This window comes from Mizuhopecten yessoensis, unplaced genomic scaffold (genome assembly GCF_002113885.1).
Source record: "Mizuhopecten yessoensis strain PY_sf001 unplaced genomic scaffold, ASM211388v2 scaffold9987, whole genome shotgun sequence".
NCBI lineage: Eukaryota > Metazoa > Mollusca > Bivalvia > Pectinida > Pectinidae > Mizuhopecten > Mizuhopecten yessoensis.
This window is the reverse complement of record NW_018408322.1, coordinates 1,969,454-1,991,525: the sequence shown is the minus strand read 5'-3', so window position 1 is coordinate 1,991,525 and position 22,072 is coordinate 1,969,454. Positions and strand designations below refer to the sequence as shown.

The following is a 22,072-nucleotide window of genomic DNA, read 5'->3' as shown; positions in this document are numbered from 1 at the left end:
GTGTCATTCGAATTCCCCTTGAGCAAGATAAGTTTATAATTATTAAGATACATTGTATCAACTTGTGGATTCCTGTCCAACTGCAGGCAAAATATAAGAGAACTCTGCTGTTTTCACAACAGCAATTGCCTCCCTTTAACTTCTATTTGGATCATATAAATCTAGTGTTATTCGGCCAGGGAACTGCTGACTGAGGTACATGTATTGATGTAGCTGATCAGTTGGTTATAATTAGAGCAACTGTGTTGTGACCAGTGGTCCAGTATATTTGAATAACGGTCTAGCTCCATTGCATTTTTACTCTCAAAATGATATTAATGTTGTCAATTTTTTTGTTCATTTCAGACATGTATATTTATATACATGTCTGAAATGAACAAAAAAATTGACAACAAGTCTCCTGTGTGTTGGAAACATTTCACTGGCATGACAATAGCTTAATAAATCTTTTTTTTTAAAAGAAACCTATAACGATTTAAAAAAAAGATTTATTAAGCTTTTGTCATGCCAGTGAAATGTTTCCAATACACAGTAGACTTGTTTGTCAGTGGTACTGTACATTGTACAGGGATCCATTAACAAAAGGTACAAAATATATGAAAGATCAGTTTCTCAAATGAATATTAAGCACATGCACTTCATACACTAGACTCTTGTAACACAACTTGTAACACTTGTAACACAACTTGTAACACAACTTGTAACACAACTTGTAACTTAACTTGTAACACTTGTAACACAACTTGTAACACTTGTAACACAACTTGTAACACATGTAACACAAATTGTAACACAACTTGTAACACTTGTAACACAACTTGTAACACTTGTAACACAACTTGTAAAACTTGTAACACAACTTGTAATACCTGTAACACAACTTGTAACACCCGTAACACAACTTGTAACACTTCTAACACTTGTAACACTTGTAACTCTTCTAAAACAACTTGCAACACCTGTAACACCTGTAACACAACCTGTAACACTTGTAACACAACTTCTAAGCCCTGTAACACAACTTGTAACAATTGTACCACAACTTGTAACACACCTTGTAACACTTGTAACACAACCTGTAACACAACTTGTAACACCCGTAACACAACTTGTAACACTTGCAACACAACTTGTAACCCCTGTAACACAACTTGTAACACCCGTAACACAACTTGTAACACTTCTAACACTTGTAACACTTGTAACACACCTTGTAACACAACTTGTAACACATGTAGCACAACTTGTAACACTTGTAAGACAACTTGTAACACATGTAACTCAAATTGTAACACAACTTGTACCACTTGTAACACCTGTAACACGACTTGTAACACTTGTAACACTACTTGTAACACCTGTAACACAACCTGTAACACTTGTAACACAACTCGTAACACTTGTAACACAACTTGCAACACAACTTGTAACCCCTGTAACACAACTTGTAACACTAGTAACACAACTTGTAACACTTGGAACACAACTTTTAACACTTGTAACACCTGTAACACGACTTGTAACACTTGTAACACTTATAACACTTGTAACACAACTTGAAACACAACTTGTAACAGTAGTAACACAACTTGTAACACTTCTAACACTTGTAACACTTGTAACACTTATAACACTTGTAACACAACTTGAAACACAACTTGTAACACTTGTCACACAACTTGTAACACAACTTATACCACTTGTAACACAACTTGTAATACAACTTGTAACACCTGTAACACAACCTGTAACACTTGTAACACAACTGGTAACACCTGTAACACAACTTGCAACACTTGTAACACAACTTGTGACACAACTTGAAACACTTGTAACACAACTTGTGACACAACTTGAAACACTTGTAACACAACTTGTGACACAACTTGTAACACTTGTACCACAACTTGTAACACAACTTGTACAACTTGTAACACAACTTGTACCACTTGTAACACAACTTATAACACTTGTAACACAACTTGTGACACAACTTGAAACACTTGTAACACAACTTGTAGCACTTGTAACACAACTTGTAATACAACTTGTAACACCTGTAACGCAACTTGTAACACTTGTAACACAACTTGTAACACCTGTAACACAATTTGTAACACTTGTATAGCTATCAATACATTACTCCGATTTCTCCTTCATTAGCACTGTACAAGTTTTCTTATTTGGTAAGTCATGGTGCAGAACTACAAGTAGATAGATAAATTCACCAAAGATGAATATTTATGAAAACACATTGGTGCCTCTATATCAATGGCATCAACAAATACATGAATTGGCATTTGATAATGTCCTTCTAGATTAATATAATCGTTTATTCCCTTTGGGGTGAGACATACAGGAATCTTAACTGGAGGGTTCAGATTCCCCATCTTACCTCATGGGGGTGAACAATTATTTTTCTTTTTAATAACCTTGTTTGCCCTTTCATGTACATAATGCAATGTTATAACGTTACTGCCTCAATGCAATTTTGACGTCATGCTAACGGACTTTTGATCATGATGTGACGTCATGTTAATGGACTGTTGATCATGATGTGACGTCATATTAATGGACTGCTGATCATGATGTGACGTCATGTTAATGGACTGTTGATCATGATGTGACGTCATACAATTGTTATGAATGAGGGAATCCCCCCTTCTCAACCCTAGGATGAGACAAGGTATACCCTGGCCCCCCGCTCAACCCAAGGGCGAGACAAGGTATAGGATATCTCACACCAGGAAAAGTGTGGATGCAACTGTCCAGGGTAAGCGAAAAAGAGAGTGCTATACAATGTATATTTATGTTTGCTACCTGTAAAAAATGTTACTATGAACAAATTAAATTACAATGGTGCAATATTTGGAAATCCAAATAAAACAGATGTGGACAAATGATGGTCAATTAAAAGACATCGCAACCAATGAAACAATAATATGTATGTACATGTATAACGTTTAATTAGTCATTGCTTCACAACACAGGCTTTTCAGTAACTTCCACTTGAACAGACCAAGTGATATTTTTAACTGGCCAACTTTTGTAAAATTACATAGAAATATGTATGAATTTCTAGCAAAACTTATAATCTTATAATAATATATTGACTTGCTCCATCATGGAATTGTACGACCCTAATTAACACACACATGTACAAATTTACAATCTCTCACCCTGATGAGGCTTTGCCGAGTGTGTGTCCCTCAGGAGATTCCCCTATTTCACCCCAAAGGCGGTGAATGATTATTTTTCTCTTACCCTGTTCTCCCATTTGTGTATAATAAACATAATTATATGTTAACGTTACAGGCTAATTATATAAATTCAGGGTTGATGTGACATTGATGGATTGTTGATGTGACATCATACCATCGTTATGAATAGGGGAATCCCCCTGTCTCAACCCTTGGGTAAGACAAGGATATCTCACAGCGGTAAAAGTGTGGATACACCTGTCCAGGGTAAGAGAAATTATAGTTTCATAAAATTAACTACTGATGTAAATTTCTTATATTTTTCAAGATGCACAGTATTACTGTTATAATACCCCCTACCTAGCTAGTGAAGGTTGGATATAGGGTAATCAGTGTGTCTATCCATCCGCAGTAAAAAGATTGTGTACAACTACAAGATCTCTTATAAACCCCTGACACATTTAGTTCATATTTAACCTTGTTCACCATGTTAGTATACAAAGTTATATTATATCAAGTTCTACCTGTACACCTGTTTAGATTTTGGTGGCCATCGGTCAAGGTTAAAGTGTCAAAGGTCAAGGTCAAAGATAACACTTCACCACCTTTGAAGAAAATATATTGTTTGTGTACAAAATATCTCACTAACCACTCAACAAATTTACTTTACATTTATATTTTAGTGACGTTTATTTCTATAGATTTTGGTGGTCGTATGTAAAGGTTAACAGGCTAAAGGTCACTGACAAAGCAGGAGGGGGGCCCCAGACTATATCTACATGTGTATGTTATAAGCCTTCGATCACTTACTTTGTTTATATATCATTAATAAATTCACTAGCTGGGAGTAAGAATCATTAATTCAAATATCTTAAGGCAAAAACCAAATGCCTGTTTCAGGAACCCAGACCTACCCTGGTTTTTACCTTTGACCCTGACGATTTTCAATCAAACACATCCATTCTAGTTTTGGAATAACCTGATTGTCCACTGGATGCAAAATAAATTGGACAAACAAATTAAGCAAGGAACTATACATGAAAATACCCTCCCTACTTCAAAGGTAGGTATCAAAACAAATCATGGTTTAAAAGACCTAACAATGTTTGGTGATTTTTGTAGTTTTAAATAAGCTAAAGCCCTGCCCTTCCGACCCCCTAAAAAAAAAAAAAAAAAATATTAATATCCAAACTGACCTACCATATTTTTTCAATAACTTTATGGTAACTGAAACATGAATATATTTTTTACTTTAATATAGTAATCATACATTTAACATATGCATAACATTATCCTCTGTCACCATCACCTTGACTGGTAAATCACTATCAGAAGGCTCAGATTTTACGCCCTCATTTCTTTCATGCATTCTAAGATGTCTTCTAACTTTGCCCGACTCACTAAATGCCTTTCCACATATTTCACATTTATATGGCTTTTCCCCTGTATGAACCCTGTTGTGTTTCTGAAGAGAGCCCGTCTGGCTGAACGTTTTGCCACAAATTTCACACTCGAACGGTTTTTCCCCCGTATGCATGCGGCGATGAACTTGTAACGTCCATGATTCAACAAATGCTTTATCACAGAGGTCACATTTGTGTGGTTTTTCACCCAAATGTCTTCGTAAATGTCTTTGTAGACTTCCAGTTGTACCGAAGTCTTTTCCACAAATATCACAAATGAACGGCTTCTCTCCAGAGTGTATAGTCATGTGAGTTTTTAAATGTCCAGATTCACCAAAATCTTTCCCACAGACTTCACACGAGTACGGTTTTTCTCCAGTATGAATTTTCATGTGTCTGTGTAAATTCCTGGTCTCACCAAAAAACTTATGACACACTTCACATTCAAACCTTTTATCTTTTAAATGTGTGCGGAGATGTTTGTTCAAGGTTCCCTTCTCTCTGAAAGTTTTCCCACATAAGTCACACTTATGAGGTTTGAGGCCCGTATGTATCAAAATGTGTCTCTGGAGCTTTCCTGCCACATCAAATCCCTTCTCACATACAGAACATTTAAAACGCTTTTCACCAGTGTGTTTTCTCATGTGCACCTGCAGTCTAACAATTTGAGTGAAAGACTTTCCACAGATCTCACAAGTGTGCAAATTTTCTGTAGCATGCACCTCGAGATGTTTCCTGCGGTGTGCAGCACGACTAAATCCCTTCCCGCACACTTCACATTCAAATGGCCGCTCTCCAGTGTGTATCATTGAGTGTCTACGTAGACTTCCCACTTCTGTAAATGTCTTCCCGCATAACTCACAATGTGGCGGCCATGCTTTCTCATCCTCATGTTTTGCTGTGTGTCGTTGTAGATTACCTGGTTTACTGAATTCTCTACCGCAGATATCACATTTGTACATTTTTTCTGCTATATGTGTTTTACCGACTTCCTGACTGTCGGAGTCATCACTTATTCCGTCATCGACGCACCTTATATTTCTATACGGCATTTTACCAGAATGTATCTTGACATGCTGCTGCAGACTCTCTGTCAGATTAAATGCCATACCACAGATGTCACACTGATGTGGTTTCTCTACAATGTGTATCCTCATATGTCTTGCCAGCTCCTCCTTTACCATGAATTTATCACCGCAGGCCTCGCAATTGAAATGTGTTTGGTTTTTCACATGTACCATAAGATGTCTCTGTAAAGCTCCCGTCTCGGCAAAACTTTTATTGCAGACATGACATGGAAATGGCTTTTCGCCTGTATGTACCCTGATGTGCTTCCTAAGCTTCCCTGCCTCGCAGAAACCTTTACCGCACGTGCCGCACTCAAAAGGCCTCTCTCCTGTATGGATCCTGTTGTGGACCTGTAGTTTCCCTGGCTCACTGAAACCCTTTCCGCATACTTCACATTTGTGAGGCTTACGATCTGTGTGTATTCTAATATGTCTCTGCAGTTTTTTCTGCAATGCAAATGCCTTGCCACAGAATGCACATTCATGAGACATTTTGCTTAAAACTCATTTAGACCCTCATTATCTGTGTCTGTATACACATCCTGTAAAAACAAAACAAAAACATTTGAATAAATTGTTTTAAATCTGGGTTTTTTAACAATGTAAATTAATTTTTCTTATCATCTTGAATTAATTATTCATATAAATTCTATTTCCTACACTTTAACAGGAACAGACTCCCAAACTTGACTGGATAAAGGGTTCCGGGTTGTTTCGCCCTAAATCCTGTTCGCCCTAGGTTGTTTCGCCCTAAAACAAAAATAGTAGGGCGAAACATTGTTTGGTGTTTTCATTCAGTTTAGTAGTTTTAAGTCACAAATTAAGTCTTCTTAGTCTTCCATATCATTATAATCAATTTCATAAAAAAAGTGTTTGGTGTTTGTCTTGTTTTTAAGCGAGTGTGACAAATGGCAGCTGTGCAAAAACTTGACTCCGCACTCACATACTCTACATGAAATATACCTAACACCAATGTAGAAAGTCATCAATAAGTTTAGTTGATATATTTAAGTATTAATTATTATATTAATGTTTAAATTATAAAAATTTTTTTTTAGGGCAAAACAACCTATCTATCGCGAACGCGATTTAGGGCGAAACAACCCTTAGCGTGAACAGGATTTAGGGCGAAACAACCTGTTACCGGATAAAGAGGGGCAGACACCAGTGATTTACTACAAAATCTAATGTGGAACTGCAGTCTGGAAAACAAAATCTAGCATGCAACAAATCTTCGATACCCATGGGTTATGCTCACTTTCGCTCTCTGCACCCCTGACAGAATGCAAATTTCATTCATAACACCCAATATTATTTTTTATTGTTTATCAAAATTTATAACAACCAGTATTATAGTATTTTTATAGGAGTAGTTACATGTACCTTCCAATGATTATTATACTTTAATAAAATCTTTTACCTGTAACTGAGCGAGATCGGGTTATCTTAGTCGAGGGTTAAGATTCTGTAACAAAATCCCAATTGAGGCGTAAGCCGAGGTTGGGATGTTACAGAATCTTAGCCCGAGACTGAGATTAAAAGAATCTATCACCCCCTTGGGGGTGAGATAGGGGAATCTCAACCTGAGGGGGAAGATTCTTATGTTGCAAAACACGAGGCTTTGCAAATTGTTTGGCAACTTAAGAATCTTTCCCCGAGGGTTGAGATTCCCCTATCTTACCCACAAGGGGGTGAATGATTCTTTTTCTCTTACCCTGTTTTCCCCAATGTGTATCATACACACAATCTAATGATAACGTTACATGCTTAATTCAGGGTTGACGTGACGTTGAGGGATTGTTGACGTGACGTCATTTTATTGTTGAAGTGACTTCATACCATTGTTTATATAGGGGAATCCCCCCGTCTCAACCCTAGGGTGAGGCAAGGAAATCTCATACTGGTAAAAGTGTGGATAGACACACCTGTCCAGGGTAAGAGAAAGAAAAATCTTGCATGGGGTTTGACGTAGGAATACTAGGATATTTCTGTCTGAGGTGCGAGAATAACTTTTCTTTCCAACAGTATATCAGATTTGATAAATGATCAAAATGTCATTAAAACGTTATTAATCCACATGATATATGTCATCGCCCTTAATTTTCCTTCATCCACATCGCCCTTAATTTTCTCTTAATCCTGTAGGAACTGAATCAGAGATATAGCTATCGTTACAAATCTCTGATTTAGATATATAGAATTCTGTTTCCCTGTTATATGTTTCCATCACTTTGTGCCTCTCTACACGTAAAACTACATATTTCGGTACTTTTACTGTTACGATCGAACCTAACTTTTGTACACACCTAGGTAAGTGAACAATATTTATGAATCAAAAGAAAAACGTTAATAAAAGTCTAATAACGAATGCCTGGGCGCGCAAAAACCTCCCTGGACACTCATTCCTCCCTGTACAATCATTAGTATCAATGCTACACTGAGGTAGAAAGGAATAGCTGGGCGCCGCACAAGTCTCATGTGCCCTGCCCTTTTTGTTGATATGAAAAACTCACAACAGCCTGCCCGGCACCAAGTTCATGCACAAGTACTAGCCTAGTCTGTTAACACTTTCATAATATTATGGGTATATTGAGATACCAGGCTAGTACGTTACTAGCTGCGATAACGTATCTCTGGATGGCGGACGGACGATTTCTGATAGATGGTCGTCGTCAGAGCGGAGAGTAGTCCCGTGGACAGCTATCTTCTATCAGAAGGAGTCCACGTATTTATACAGATACAGAGTTGTCAGGGTATGCATATTCGTTCTAGTACGTTACTAGTCAGCTAAAACTGAACATAATCGCAGGCTTAAAAATTCTGACCGGTCGCCTGTTTATAAACAGGCGACCGATCAGAATTTTTGAGCCAGCGATTATGGTCAGCGGACTAGTACGTTACCTGTGCTTCATCATGTAATGGCCAGCTGACAGCTGGGTGTCTGTTCAAAATCTACAGCGATTACCCGCCTAATCTTGTGAATTCTATTAACTTGCACCATTGCTACAACTGTGTTATTTATTGTTTTATATAAGGCATACCTACGATCTTGAATGTCCATGCTAAGATGACATGCTGCAGAAAACCATTTTATCGTGTCAACTTCCGTGTTTGAAAGGGAAATAACTCTGTTACACAATATCCTCACTCGGGTAAGGAAGAAAGTCCGGAAAGATCTTTGGTATGACTCAAATTATAGAAAAATGTTGTATATTAAAAGTTACATATCTCTAAATGCATAATTGTTTTATCCTGAAAACTGTATAAGAAATATGATACTATTTTGTTCCTCATAATTTAGTTCATGTTCATAAATATTGTAAATTCGTTACAAAAGTGGTGACCGGAGTTTTACTCACTGTAACATTTTACACAATTTGTGTTAACTTCATATGTAACTAAATACTCATAGCCTATAATACAGAACCGAATTTTATTTGAACACTTTTTCTAGACAACATATTTGTTCATAATTGAATTTAAGGAAAGCCAATTTTACATTTAATATAATAGAGATATCTTTAATTGTGAAAGAGATGTCCCTAAAAGGAAACGAAACATCTTTAATATATTTACAGGAATTACCGATACCTGATATAAGCTTTAGAGGTATTTATAAATGTTTAGTTATAACTTAAGATATAATAGACATATCTCTAAAGGAATTTGATGTGCTCTTAAAACAATAGAAATGTCGTTACACGAATTAAAGATGTCTCAAAAATATATCTTTATATGCAGTACATATATGAATAAATAATTAAGTTTACTGTCATATCTTCATTGTTTATAGAATATCTTTTAAATGAATAGAGATGTATCAATTACTCTGAAAGACATCTTGTAAAATTCTATTGAGATTTCTACCATAATACGCCGTGTTATTCCACTCTCAGATCATTTCATGAGTTATTCACCACACGTGGTAAATAACCTTCCGTAGTTTTGATTGGTCGAGAAGATGAACCTTGCCCGGACGACTTTTTTCACGCGCTTTTGCCGCGTGCTGTTTTGTTTACGTCGTCTGCTGTCAACATCCGGCACATATTGGTGACTTTAGTGAGGTTATGCGATGGGAAAATGGGTTTATTAAGGCAATATCAAAAGAAGACGATACTTAAAAAATTGATCGTTACTTTCAGGCAAAATTGCTACAGACGCTCGATATCGTTTCGACGCCATACCGTTGCGTGTCCAGGTCATGAAACCCAAACAAGATCTGTCACAGTGTCGGAAAATATTTCGTTTTCCCCACGTCCCGTTATCAATATTTTGAGGGCCTGTCTATGGCGGAACTCTCAATATAAACGTCAACCATAGAACCGTCACAAAGAAATGTCCCAGACCTAAGGTTTTAAACGTTGACAGTGATTAGTTTGTCTTCATCACTTGGCGGAATGGTTACGCGCATATAGTCCGCGTTTAATTGATATTAATTAATGTAATTAATTTATATTAATTAATATTAATTAATGCATACTCTCAATATTTAAAGTCGTTCATTTATCATATTTTGTCATGACGTTGTTGCCGAAACATTATTTCGAAAATTATTAAATTTGTGAAATAAGAAGTCATTTATTAATATTAATGAGTGACTTTTCACATATGGGTCATATCACTACGCCAGCCTTGTCAACAAACACAAATACTCCAGCTGTTTTCGACTGAGATTGTGGTAGAAACAGATCACAAGACTCGTGGTTGTTGAGTATGATATTTGTTTTACTTTCGTTACATCAATATAGTTAATTTACAAAAGTTGAAATAAATACCATATTCAACAACCACTAGTTGTATAGCCTCTATATATTTTGTTTTTGTCTTTTAATGATAAAATGATTGTAATATTGAAATTCAAAGTATCCCACATCAACAAACATCTCATGTGTTTACTCTATTGACACTCAATAATTCTCCCATTCAACTACAATTATAATGCCTTAATCCAATAGAGAAACAATGGAGTCTTATACAGTTTATTAACAATTCTTTGAGACGGTTCTCAACGCAGAATGTAACTACAGCTAAGCTATTGAAATTTAAAAAGAAAAGATTAAATTACTTTGACATTTGCATGTTTTCTTTATGTATAGGTAAACAGCAGGGCAATCCTCAGCTCCAATTGAACAAATCAACAACAACAGACATGAAAGTCAAAACAAAAACAACACCAGTAGCATTAATGGCGATATGAAATCAAGAGGAAAGACATTGTGACCTCGTGAGTCAAATTTCAATTATAGCTTCTTCTATTACCAAATGAAAACGATTTTGATGATATTGTGTCTGGCTCAAGTTAGTCAAAGTCTGTTTGGGCTTAAGGAGTGGTAACATATCTAAATACAACGTTTTAGAAATTTGTTCCATTTCACATTTTTTTCAAATGATTATTTTTGAAATTCTTTAACATACCTTTTAATCTCCTCGTCAAAGTTATCACTGACTTTGAACAACTAGGCCCTTTTGGCGATAACTTTGAAAAACAAAAGGTTTATAAAGTGTTTTGATTTAATTATCAAGAAAGCATCACTCTTTCTGTTTTTCTCTTGATGTATAAGCAGCTGATGCATGTTAATACATCTAGGTTTCGGATGTATCACCTTAAAATAAGAATCCATGATAAGCGCATAATTATTGAAAATACAACAAAATATACGTCTTGTAAGGTTCAAATAACCACCCTCAAAAATGTACATACAAACAATTTTCACACATAGTTTACCAAATAATTGATTAAAAAAACAGTTGTATCACTAACCTCGTGAATTCTAAGTTAGATATACATTTGAAAAAGAAAAACAATCTTTCAACGGTTTAATTTTGAAAAGTAATTGGTGACCAGTTATGGAGCCTCTAAGACGGATATTGCCAAATAAACGGATTAAAGTAAACTTACGAAACAATGTCAGGTTTAGAGTAAACTTACGAAACAAGGTGTTTCGTGTTGTTTGCCAGCGATGTTTGGTCTTTATTTTGATAAGCAATAATTGTCTTTACAATTACGACGAGCTTCCTCAAACATAATTTACGTTTTGTCTTCTATATCTATGCTACCCTAGAAAAAAGTAATAACGAAAAAGCCATTTTTCTTCAACAGGTGTGAAAGTAAGATAGGATGACTTCGTTGATTTCACCGCATTACTTGAATACTTTTCTGATCACCTCATTAAACATGATGTATTCGCACAGCAATTCACAAAATATCAAAGCACAGAAACTGGACCCACTTCGATAATGGACCTCCGACGAACGAAGGGAACCAAACAAAACTTAAACACCAATTAGTTAATAGTTGATTAAGTTCTTGTCTCTTATCTTTAAAAAATAAAAATAAAGTTCTTGCACAAAGCATGTGTCTGTCCTTGCTCATTTTGCGAATGCAAGATTTTGCGAACAGGCCGACTGGAACACACTTGCGGGAATAAACATTCGCGAAAATTCATTAATTTATAGGAACTCTCGTGTCATGGTTAGCCATTGCTGATTCATACGTGGGTAAATGAGATAAAGATGATTGTTCAGATTGGTTTATAAACGACGACGACGATTCGATTGACGTTGTTGAAACAGAGGATAACGATGACGTCGAGTTCGACGTCACTGAATACGTGTAGGAGTACGCACTAGATTGTCTGATCAGTCTGCCTGTCTGAATTCTATCTGTATATGATGGCGGAGGAGAACATTCACAATTATGTTCATCGATGGTTGTTTCATCATACGTTGGTAATTTACCGGGGTTTACATCTATTTCTGAATAAGCTGGAGGTTTAACTGGTCCGGGTTGTTGAGTATTTTCTGAATTGGTGAATTCATTGTCCGTCTGAGTCTGTTCGCTACTGGTTGACCATACGCACGACCGGTTCCTATTAACACCTGAGCGTCCTGCTGTCTCATTGTCCGGATCTACCACAGCATGATGATGATTTCGGAAACGTTTATGGAACCGTTTGTACCAACAACTCAGAATCATCGCCACGACAGTTACTGTAATCACGATTGTCAGCACTTTTTTCCAGCTGTCGTCTGCAAAAAAAGAAACCAAACATCAGATCATTGTTTATCATGATATGAAAAATGTATATGTGTAGTGATGCATATATCTGAAACATTTCATCACGTCGTATGAAATTTATTAAATGAACATGTGTGTTAAATGTATTCATCAATGAGTTGAACAATACAAGTGATAAATCTTTTGTATTAACTATTGTATATGTTTTGATCTTGGACCTATGAGTTATGCTATGCATCTTAAGCACTTCCGATGTTGCAATTTGGACTAAGATCAAAACTAAATTATCTAATTGTATCACTCTCTGATCGAACATGAAATAAATTATTGGAGGACTTTGATTTAAGTTTGGATATAGCTCTATACATGAAAGTCCACGAATAACACATTTACAAGCGTTTAAATGTTAATTAAATTCTACCTAAACTTCGAATGAAAGTGTTATCTGTATACTAGATTACATGCTATACGATACTTTAAAGGGTGACTGATATGCTCATTGACACAAATACTCTCCTATGTCGTCTTCAGTATGCAAACCTACGATAATTTGGCTATAACTAGACTATCCAGTCCATAAATGGAACGTTCCTAATTGAGTTTATTGAGCCTATTCTAATCACGTTTTTGCCTATCATCACACATACCGTTTTCATCGGGTTGGAAGTATTTCAGTGTAAATCCAATGTCTGTCTGAGAAGAGTCTGTATAAAATCGTAGATAAATGTTATTGGAACTGCTTACAAACGTTTCCGTCGATCTGCAGACGCTTCCAAGTAACTTACTGTCAACACTTTCACCTACATTGTATAAGTAAAAGTAGACATGATTGAAGTAAAACAAGTAAAACGTAAGTGAATGTATGAATGTATAGTGAATATATCATACGTTTTTACTAGTTCATTATAAGTTAATGATATCCAATGAACAATACATGTATTTATCGTATTGATCGGATTTACATCTAATTTAGATATATACTATATTTTATATCAATCATTGTAATACCACACTCGCCATTATAAATCAAGAAAAGGTAATACCCCAACCTACTCTCCCAATCAGAAAAACAAAATTCTAGGTTCTTTAAATGCATCTTTATCATTTTCACATACGGGTTAATAAGTTAATCATGCTGTAAACAGAAACTTATATGTATTCCAAATCCATCTGCTTTTTACTTAAATCATTAGTCCATTCACAAAAAATAATTTTAATGCGAATCAGTTCAAAACCCTGTTTTCAAAGTGTCTGCATATTACGAGGATACGTTATTGTAAAGTACAGCAACAATTTTAATTACATTTTACAGTTTTCTGTTTTGGTCCTTTACTTCATTGCAAGACAAATAACTGATGATGGATGTCATAAGGGACACCAGAAAAGATATTATAACACGCTCTATAAAAACAAAAATTTACAAAAGACGACTTGTCAAGATCAGGTTCAAGCAAAGAACTGAGTATTGGATTGTATTAATGACATTGTAGACATTGCAAAAGAAAGCAAGCGCATGCGAACAAAAAATACTGAACAGCAGAATCCTTGAAAAATATAGGACATTAATTTGGAACAACCGGAGTACAGGGACGGAAGGGAGACATAGGGAAACGGAGGGTAAGCATCCAAGCTTAGTGACTACAAAGATAAGAAAGAAACAGTTTGAGAAAGAAAAATATAATGTTTTTAAGGTAATGACACACAAGACCCAACATTCTAGATTTTTCTATGTGTGATATAATCGAAAATGTGCAGTGTTCTCGCTTAACACGTGATATTGGATACACTAGGCCAGATACCCCATACCCAACCCACACACCTTTCTAATCAAGGGGAAACACAGTACAAAAGTAAACAATGATTAAAACCTACCATCATATATTTGTAGGTAATCAACACAGTATCCGTTGTTGGTTTGTAAGGACATCTGTTCGATTTCAACTTGTACATTACTGTCGTGTAAAGCTGAGCTTATCTTCCATGCACAATCCATATTACTGAAATTTTAAACATGGCAAAACCGTTTTTAAAATATTTTTAAAAGGCGCGGAAAAAACAAATAACATTGAACACATTTTTACAATTAAAATAAAACAATTTATATAATGAAATCCTGTACGTATCCCCAACTTTATAACTATGTATCTCATACATATCAAATAGGTGGCAAATTAGCTTTGTAGCTAATTTACGTCTTACATCTTCTTTTAATAAAACTTCACAAAATTCAGAGATATTGTTTAGTATGCAAAAGGGTATATATTAATAGTTAGCTTTCGCATTATTTACCCATATAGATAAACACAAACCTTTTTTTATCGCATTATACTCAATTGAAAAGTGAAGTAAGTAAGATGTTTTTATATGCAATATATGATATTCAAGATAGACTTTCATCTTATACACACTCATAATTTGCTAAAGGATGCTATTCGGATATACATTTAGCATAGAAATAACTCCATGCATTCATTTATATGAGCACAAAATAGTCTCCAAATTAAAACTTGTATACGATTTAATTATTTATTTTTAGCCATATACAAGTTATATCAACTTATATGAATTATTATTGGCCCGGTAATAAGATGTATGAATTCTTAACGAAAGAGAAAAACCGGAGTACCTGGAGAAAACCAGCATTGTCGGGCAGGTGACCCTATACGTTTTCATGCCAGATCGGGGAATCGAACCCCGGACGAGTTGGTGAATGCGTTATCTGCTTTTTTCTTTTGTTATAAAATAGAATGCGTTATAATTGGTATATGTACCTCTGTTTTATGTCTATACTTACTTCTGGTAGGACCCGTAAGAAGGTGAGTACAACCTTGTCTCCAATTGTGTTGCCACCAGATGTTGTGTATTACATGCATTGCACATGACTGAAAACGATGAAAAAATAGGTCAAATTAGTTTACAAGTATTAGATATCCATCATCATTTAAGAGGATTTAAATAATAATGTATTCATTTTGTAACACAAGATAATTGTGTGGTAGTTTTATTCATTAATTGTTAATAGAAGCATACATATACATGCTTCGCACTCCTAAACTTGGGATCTTGAATTGAAAGTTAGCCTTAATAATCATGTGCGGATTGACTGCTTAATCTCTTTTTTCTCACTTGGAGGATATCATATATTTGATCAATATTAATCACACTGAACCTACGTTACATGTATCCCCTCATAATCACATTACTGCTTATAAGAAAATAAGATTTTCCATTCATAAGATATCCCTCTAAAGGAAGTAAAATCAAAACTTATGTACTTTATCGTTATTTCAATTCCATTTGTATCGTGATACTGGGTTATATGGCGGCGTTAGATTTACGTGATGCTGTGTTGTATGGGGACGTCAAGTGTTGTTTGTTTAAATGACTGTCGGTGGGATGTGTGATATGCCAACGGTCTATTAAACACACCCCATACATGTACGACACGAAATACACGAACAAGCGTTGTCTTTGTCAACGGCTGCGTCCTATATTGCCAACTCAAGTTAATGAGATACACATTAGTTCAAGACATGAATAGTCAAATAGACTTCGAGATTGAAGTATTTTTAGTGTCATTTAAACTATCAAAGCATGTCGTTAGTGCAACCTGAACGTGTAACATTAGTCCACTTTAGATAAAACATCACCAGGTTCCATTATCTTCTAAATTACTTCAGATTAAGCATAACCTATCTATTGTAACCTGAAGTTGCAATTCGTAAACAGTATAAAGGGTTGAAGGGCACCTTTTCCTTTTCGCTTTATTTTACATACACATTTTTTAGTTCCTTGTTTCGTATTCCTGGTGGACTATAACTATCTTGGGTTGCCTATAACGTTTTAGTACATCATATGATAATTTCTAAGATACAAAATGTAGCTATTGGATAACTACCCTTGTTCTATTTGGTATAGTTAGCATCTGCCCTTGACGACGGGAACTATACCTGGAGACGGGCACTATACCTTTTTTTTTTGGACCGCTGAGATTGCGGGAAAAGTAGCGTGACGCTAGGAGTTGCGCCCCTTCTCCTAGGGAGCGCTGTACATATATATTTTCACTTGATTATTGTCGTCTGCCAAAATGGCTTCGAGATTCCGGACTGGGAATGCCGATTGCTTCGCAGAGGCTCAGCAATACATAAAGACAAAGCAGGCGACACAATTTGCCGTCGCAGTCCTTAAAGACTTCCTACTGGAAAGGGGAGCCGTATGTGACCTAGAGGTGATTCAATCCAGTGAATTGAACGGTGTTTTGGCGGATTTGTATGCCAATATACGCAACAAAAAAGGAGAGATCTACTCAAAAAGTTATCTTAATGACATCAGGCAAGGTTTGCGGGGGCATTTACAAGAACCACCATCATGTGACAGATATTTCGACATTCCATTTTTTGTACACCTTCTTTCAAGTTTAGTAATTGTACCGTTACAATTAACAACAACTCATGAATCAAAACTTCAAATATTACGTGCAAATTTCCAGCAGTTGTTTTAAAATTATTAAATATGTTTTCAATGAAGTTCCTCATGTTTGTCTTTTTATTGTCAAATAACAGTCATCTGACGTACTTAATCTATTATGACCCTTTCCCTCGGGAACAGTTCTCTTATAGTGTTGTCTGGAGAGGTATAGTGCCCTCGCCTACATGTAATGCCTCGGGCACTATCCCCCCAGACAACACTATAAGAGAACAGTTCCCTCGTGAAAGGGCCATAATAGAATATGTGTGCTTGTATAAGTACATTGTGTATGAACTCTCGTTTTAAAGCGTTTTAAAGGCACCTTTTTCGCTCAATTCTATGTACAAGTACATTTGTATATGTTTCGGAAGACATTGTACACGGATTTTGTCATGCTTTTGACCTTAATGCTGACTCACTAATGAAAGAAGTGACCATTTAATCAGTTTAACATTTCCTTACTTTTGTTTTCTGCATCTAAAACATAATAGGTGACACATTTCTGATTTTTCTAATGATTATTCGACAATTATATCTCAAGCAGAACTCAAATTTCTTCTTCCATACACTTAGCACTTTATCAAAGTTCATATTTCATACACTTAACACTTCATCAAACTTCATATTCCATACACTTAACACTTCATCAAACTTCATATTCCATACACTAAGCACTTCATCAAAGTTCATATTTCATACACTAAACACTTTATCAAACTTCATATTCCATACACTTAACACCTTATCAAACTTCATATTCCATATACTAAGCACTTTATCAAACTTCATATTCCATACACTTAACACTTTATCAAACTTTATATTCCATACACTAAACACTTCATCAAACTTCATATTCGATGCACTAACACTTCAACCTCAACCTCTGCTTGATACTGACTCAAAGGTGTCAGTAATATTCCGGGCTGCAGTTGATTGAGTAGTCTTGTTTAACAATGAGCACAAAATCCACCTAGATCAGACCATGTATGCTTTCAAAATGATGTCTTAATTAAATAACAGATTATATCTTTCTTTTAACTATAATCACCCTTTGAGGAAGTCAAAACTAAAAATGACCTTATACACTAAATTAGGAAACTAGTATTCTGTATTACTGCGTAATGAGGGCGAATTATTATCACAGCGAACATTTATAAACAACATTATAAACGTAGTACAATGCAATAAAATGTGAAGGTCGAATATAATACTGGACAAAAAATAATTTTATCGTTGAAAGGCGACAATTTCCCGATATACAGTACATAACTTACCTCTGGATATCAATACAACTACAGATACAAGAAGACGTTCCGTCAAAATGGGTAAGTCCACTCCAGCCATTTCTCACTGCAAATAAACAAATATCATATGCTGTTTGATAAGTAAAAAAGATGTTTTATTCGTTGTATTGCAACCATAGTATATATTATACATGCACTGTATTATCCATGATCTGAACGCTTGTAAAGGTATACATATTGATCACTGGAGTTTGAAATCCCTTCTGCTGTTAAGGTAAATCTCACAAACAGATATTGAATTAATGCAGTTCATCGATATAGAATATCTATAGTTGCTTTATATTTAATGAAAGATGTTACCAACACGTGCTGGATTGATAGTCGTGTGTGTTAAGCTATACATCCAATACAAACACAACAAATAGTGAATTAGTCTTGTTCATTGGTATACAATTAGCGTATTTGCTACATTTTGTAGAGGTGATTTGTTAAGCTGCCCATACCTACATATTATACAAACACAACAAAAACGGAATAAATGCAATTTTTCTGTGTTGAATATGATTATTTAGTTTTGTTTTGAAGTATGCATACAACGTTGCTTAATCTATTTATATATTAAATATTTAGAATCACATACACATAAACAAGAAACATTAGCTCTTGAGTGATATTAGTATTGCATATACGTATAGACAGCAATACACATTATAATATCACATGAAACAAGGAAAATCACAGATAACCTAATTATATAGCATTTACTCATATCACAATGAAGGAAAAAGCATCATATCTCAGGTTGGTTCTAAGTGATAAAGATATTACCAATTTAGTGTCGTGTGTAATCTACATGTGATTTGTATGAAACTCTTAAATGTTTACAGGTAAACAACGAAATGACATCATAGACATACATGTATGATGTGTTTGCATGTTTTAAACGTAAGTAACACATTGTATACCCATTATCACAGGTAAATAATAAATAGCTTGTATCCGTAATGTGAAGCAAGTCTATACTCATATTAAAATACAAACAATATTTTCACGATTGTAAATTAAACAGTCGTATATTAAACAGAATTGTACATTCTTAACATTTTAAATGCATTCTGACATTGTTTTGTTGATATAAAGCTGACATATTTAGCAATCAAAACACCCTGATATACCGGTAAGAATGACACAACGCCGTCTAGCAATGTCGTTACACAAGGTAATAAGATATGGTATGTAAGTTAAGCATCGGTATTTCAAGATTAAAGAATACATTATCTTACTTGTAATTAAGTTAATATATTACAACCATTACTTACTGTGTTCGTCGTTGCACTGTCACTCTTTCAAACAACTGTAGTCCCGAACATTAAACTTGATGGGGATAGACGACATTTCGAAACCACGATAATGGTCCCCTATTGATCACAGACATGGATGAACGGACACATTCAGTGGTCTGGCCTGACCGACATACGGGTAGGTTCTACCAATACACACACATAGAACGCACTGTTACCAAAAGCTGTGTTTGATATTCTACTCACTTATTAATTTTACTTTATATTTACATAATTTTGCTGCATGTTTATTTTTGTATATCTACGTAATGACGTATTTGAATGCATTTATGAAAATGCTATTAAGATTGGTATTTTACATATATCAATATAACTCTTCTGTACACTTTTCGCGTTATTATAGTCAACCTGACTAATCTTTTTGGATAGCCTTCGGCCTCATTTTACTTTAATACATAATACATGTATTGGAGTCCTTTTGTGTGTGTAGAAATATCCTTTGGTTATAAATCTGCTATGCGTGTTGACTTTGGACTACTTATAATAAAGAAAATGACAAATTTGATACGTGACATCATACTCAAAGCTAATTACTGATACCTATTATGCCCGTTCATTTAAGACAAAACGAAATGATAATACTAATTCGTATATTACTAAGATACCCACACTGATATCCCAAGGTAATAAAGATGTCTGATTTGAACTAGTCTATAGAATCCCAAAAACATTATTTTTATCAGAACATGTTTATCAGAACAAAACCTCCAAGCTTTGTTTGGTAATGCAAATTACGTCAGATATGTTCCTTTTGATTGCGGTTATTTCAAAGCTTTCTTTATGTGTATTTCTTGTCGTAATGTACTATCAATGGTTAGGTAGTCTCATAGCAGGTATGATTGAGTAGTCTAATTGGTTTGATACACAACTAATTCCTATTATGTAGACTGTAACATGACCCGAGGCTTCCGATTCTTTGTGTGGTATAAGACGGGCCTACTTTCATTTTCCATAGGTGTATAACCTCCTCCAAACAACCACGGCATTATTAAGGCGGCTACTTTATATCACGGGATCCTATGCATTTCCCTGCCGAGATATTAACAGGTTGCTGCATGGTGTCATCATAAGGCCACATACGTTGAAAATATCTGACCGGTTAAATACCTGATTCGATATATAAAAAATAAATAAATATCTTCACCAGGTCGTACTCGTGACTCGACTATATAAATAATTTTAAGTACATCTGCAGATATCTACACCGGGCCGTGCACGTGACTCTATCGTATACAAAATCTACTGGTGTCTCACTCGGCCGTGCACGTGAGTCGATCGTATTTAGAATCTACTGGTGTCTCACCCGGTCGTGCATGTGACGCGACCGTAATGCTTGTTTAAAAGAATTACTAGTCAACCCGGCCAAACATGTGACCACTTAAACCGCATACACATATTACTGATTTTAACGCAATATTGTTCACGAGACCCGAGCGCATAAACAAGTTAATACCTGGTACATTTTGCCTAACATTTGTCACGACCTTGTTTACATGTCACTGGTGTCTACACACGCCCATGTACGATACTTGATCGTATAAATAAGTTAGATGTATATACAGTACGCCTTATACTTGTCCCGACCGTATACAAAATTACTGGTGTCTCAACCGACCGCAAACACACTCCGGAGTGACCGTTTACATTCGACAGAGCAAGCGACTCGACATTATTCAAAAAGTATTAGTGAAGCATTAACCATATACGCAACACGACCGTAAAACAAAATAACTGGTGTCTACGTCTGCACAAGTAACTGGTGTCTACAGTCACCCGTACACGTGACCCGATTTTATACACAAATTACTGATGTCTACATTTCGCCGAGCACGTGCCCGTCTTTATACACAATTAGCTGATGTCAACATCCGGCAGTAAACGTGACCTGACCAAATACAGAAGTATAACCTAGGTCTACGTTCAGAAGACTTTAAAGAAATGATAAACTAAAATAAATACATAAAATGAGATACGGCCGGGAACGTGACCCGATCATATTATACACAAGTAAATAGTGTCTACGGCAGGGCATATGAACAGTGTTCACCTTGCTGTGCACATGATAGTACCGTATACACTAGTGTCTGATGTCTACATCCTAACGTACACGTGACGCGACCATAAACTTATGTATATATAACCGGTGTCTACATATTGGGCTATTCACATGACGCGACTATATACACACGCTACTGGTGTCTAAACTTCTGGTATCTACACCCGATATTGTACGTGTTTCTACCGTATACACGAGTAAGTTATGTCTATACCCAACTGTTCACAAAAGTTACGAATACTGATATCTATCT

General features: G+C 35.5%; 2 protein-coding genes and 1 long non-coding RNA gene across 5 annotated transcripts; 1 reads left to right on the top strand and 2 right to left on the bottom strand.

Moving 5' to 3' along the window:
• Positions 1-3,477: 3,477 nt before the first annotated feature.
• LOC110459255 (gastrula zinc finger protein XlCGF57.1-like) lies at positions 3,478-8,928 on the bottom strand. Of its 2 annotated transcripts, none has more exons than XM_021511424.1 (2): positions 8,712-8,928; positions 3,478-6,212 (listed from the first exon to the last, which is right to left on the bottom strand). In XM_021511424.1, the coding sequence occupies exon 2, from the start codon at positions 6,160-6,162 to the stop codon at positions 4,465-4,467; it is 1,698 nt and encodes a 565-aa protein (XP_021367099.1). In that variant the 5' UTR covers positions 6,163-6,212; positions 8,712-8,928; the 3' UTR covers positions 3,478-4,464. The 2 variants fall into 2 exon arrangements, with proteins under 2 accessions (XP_021367099.1, XP_021367100.1); XM_021511425.1 differs by having other exon boundaries at positions 8,716-8,928.
• LOC110459257 lies at positions 8,178-11,559 on the top strand. The gene is made up of 2 exons (XR_002463877.1): positions 8,178-8,423; positions 10,767-11,559. It is a non-coding gene; the product is annotated as an uncharacterized LOC110459257 (long non-coding RNA).
• Positions 10,465-19,869, bottom strand: LOC110459256. 2 transcript variants are annotated; one of them, XM_021511427.1, is made up of 6 exons: positions 19,722-19,869; positions 18,433-18,508; positions 15,483-15,570; positions 14,561-14,685; positions 13,336-13,488; positions 10,465-12,699 (listed from the first exon to the last, which is right to left on the bottom strand). In XM_021511427.1, the coding sequence occupies exons 2-6, from the start codon at positions 18,500-18,502 to the stop codon at positions 12,116-12,118; spliced, it is 1,020 nt and encodes a 339-aa protein (XP_021367102.1). In that variant the 5' UTR covers positions 18,503-18,508; positions 19,722-19,869; the 3' UTR covers positions 10,465-12,115. The 2 variants fall into 2 exon arrangements, with proteins under 2 accessions (XP_021367102.1, XP_021367103.1); XM_021511428.1 differs by having other exon boundaries at positions 13,336-13,392.
• Positions 19,870-22,072: the final 2,203 nt, after the last annotated feature.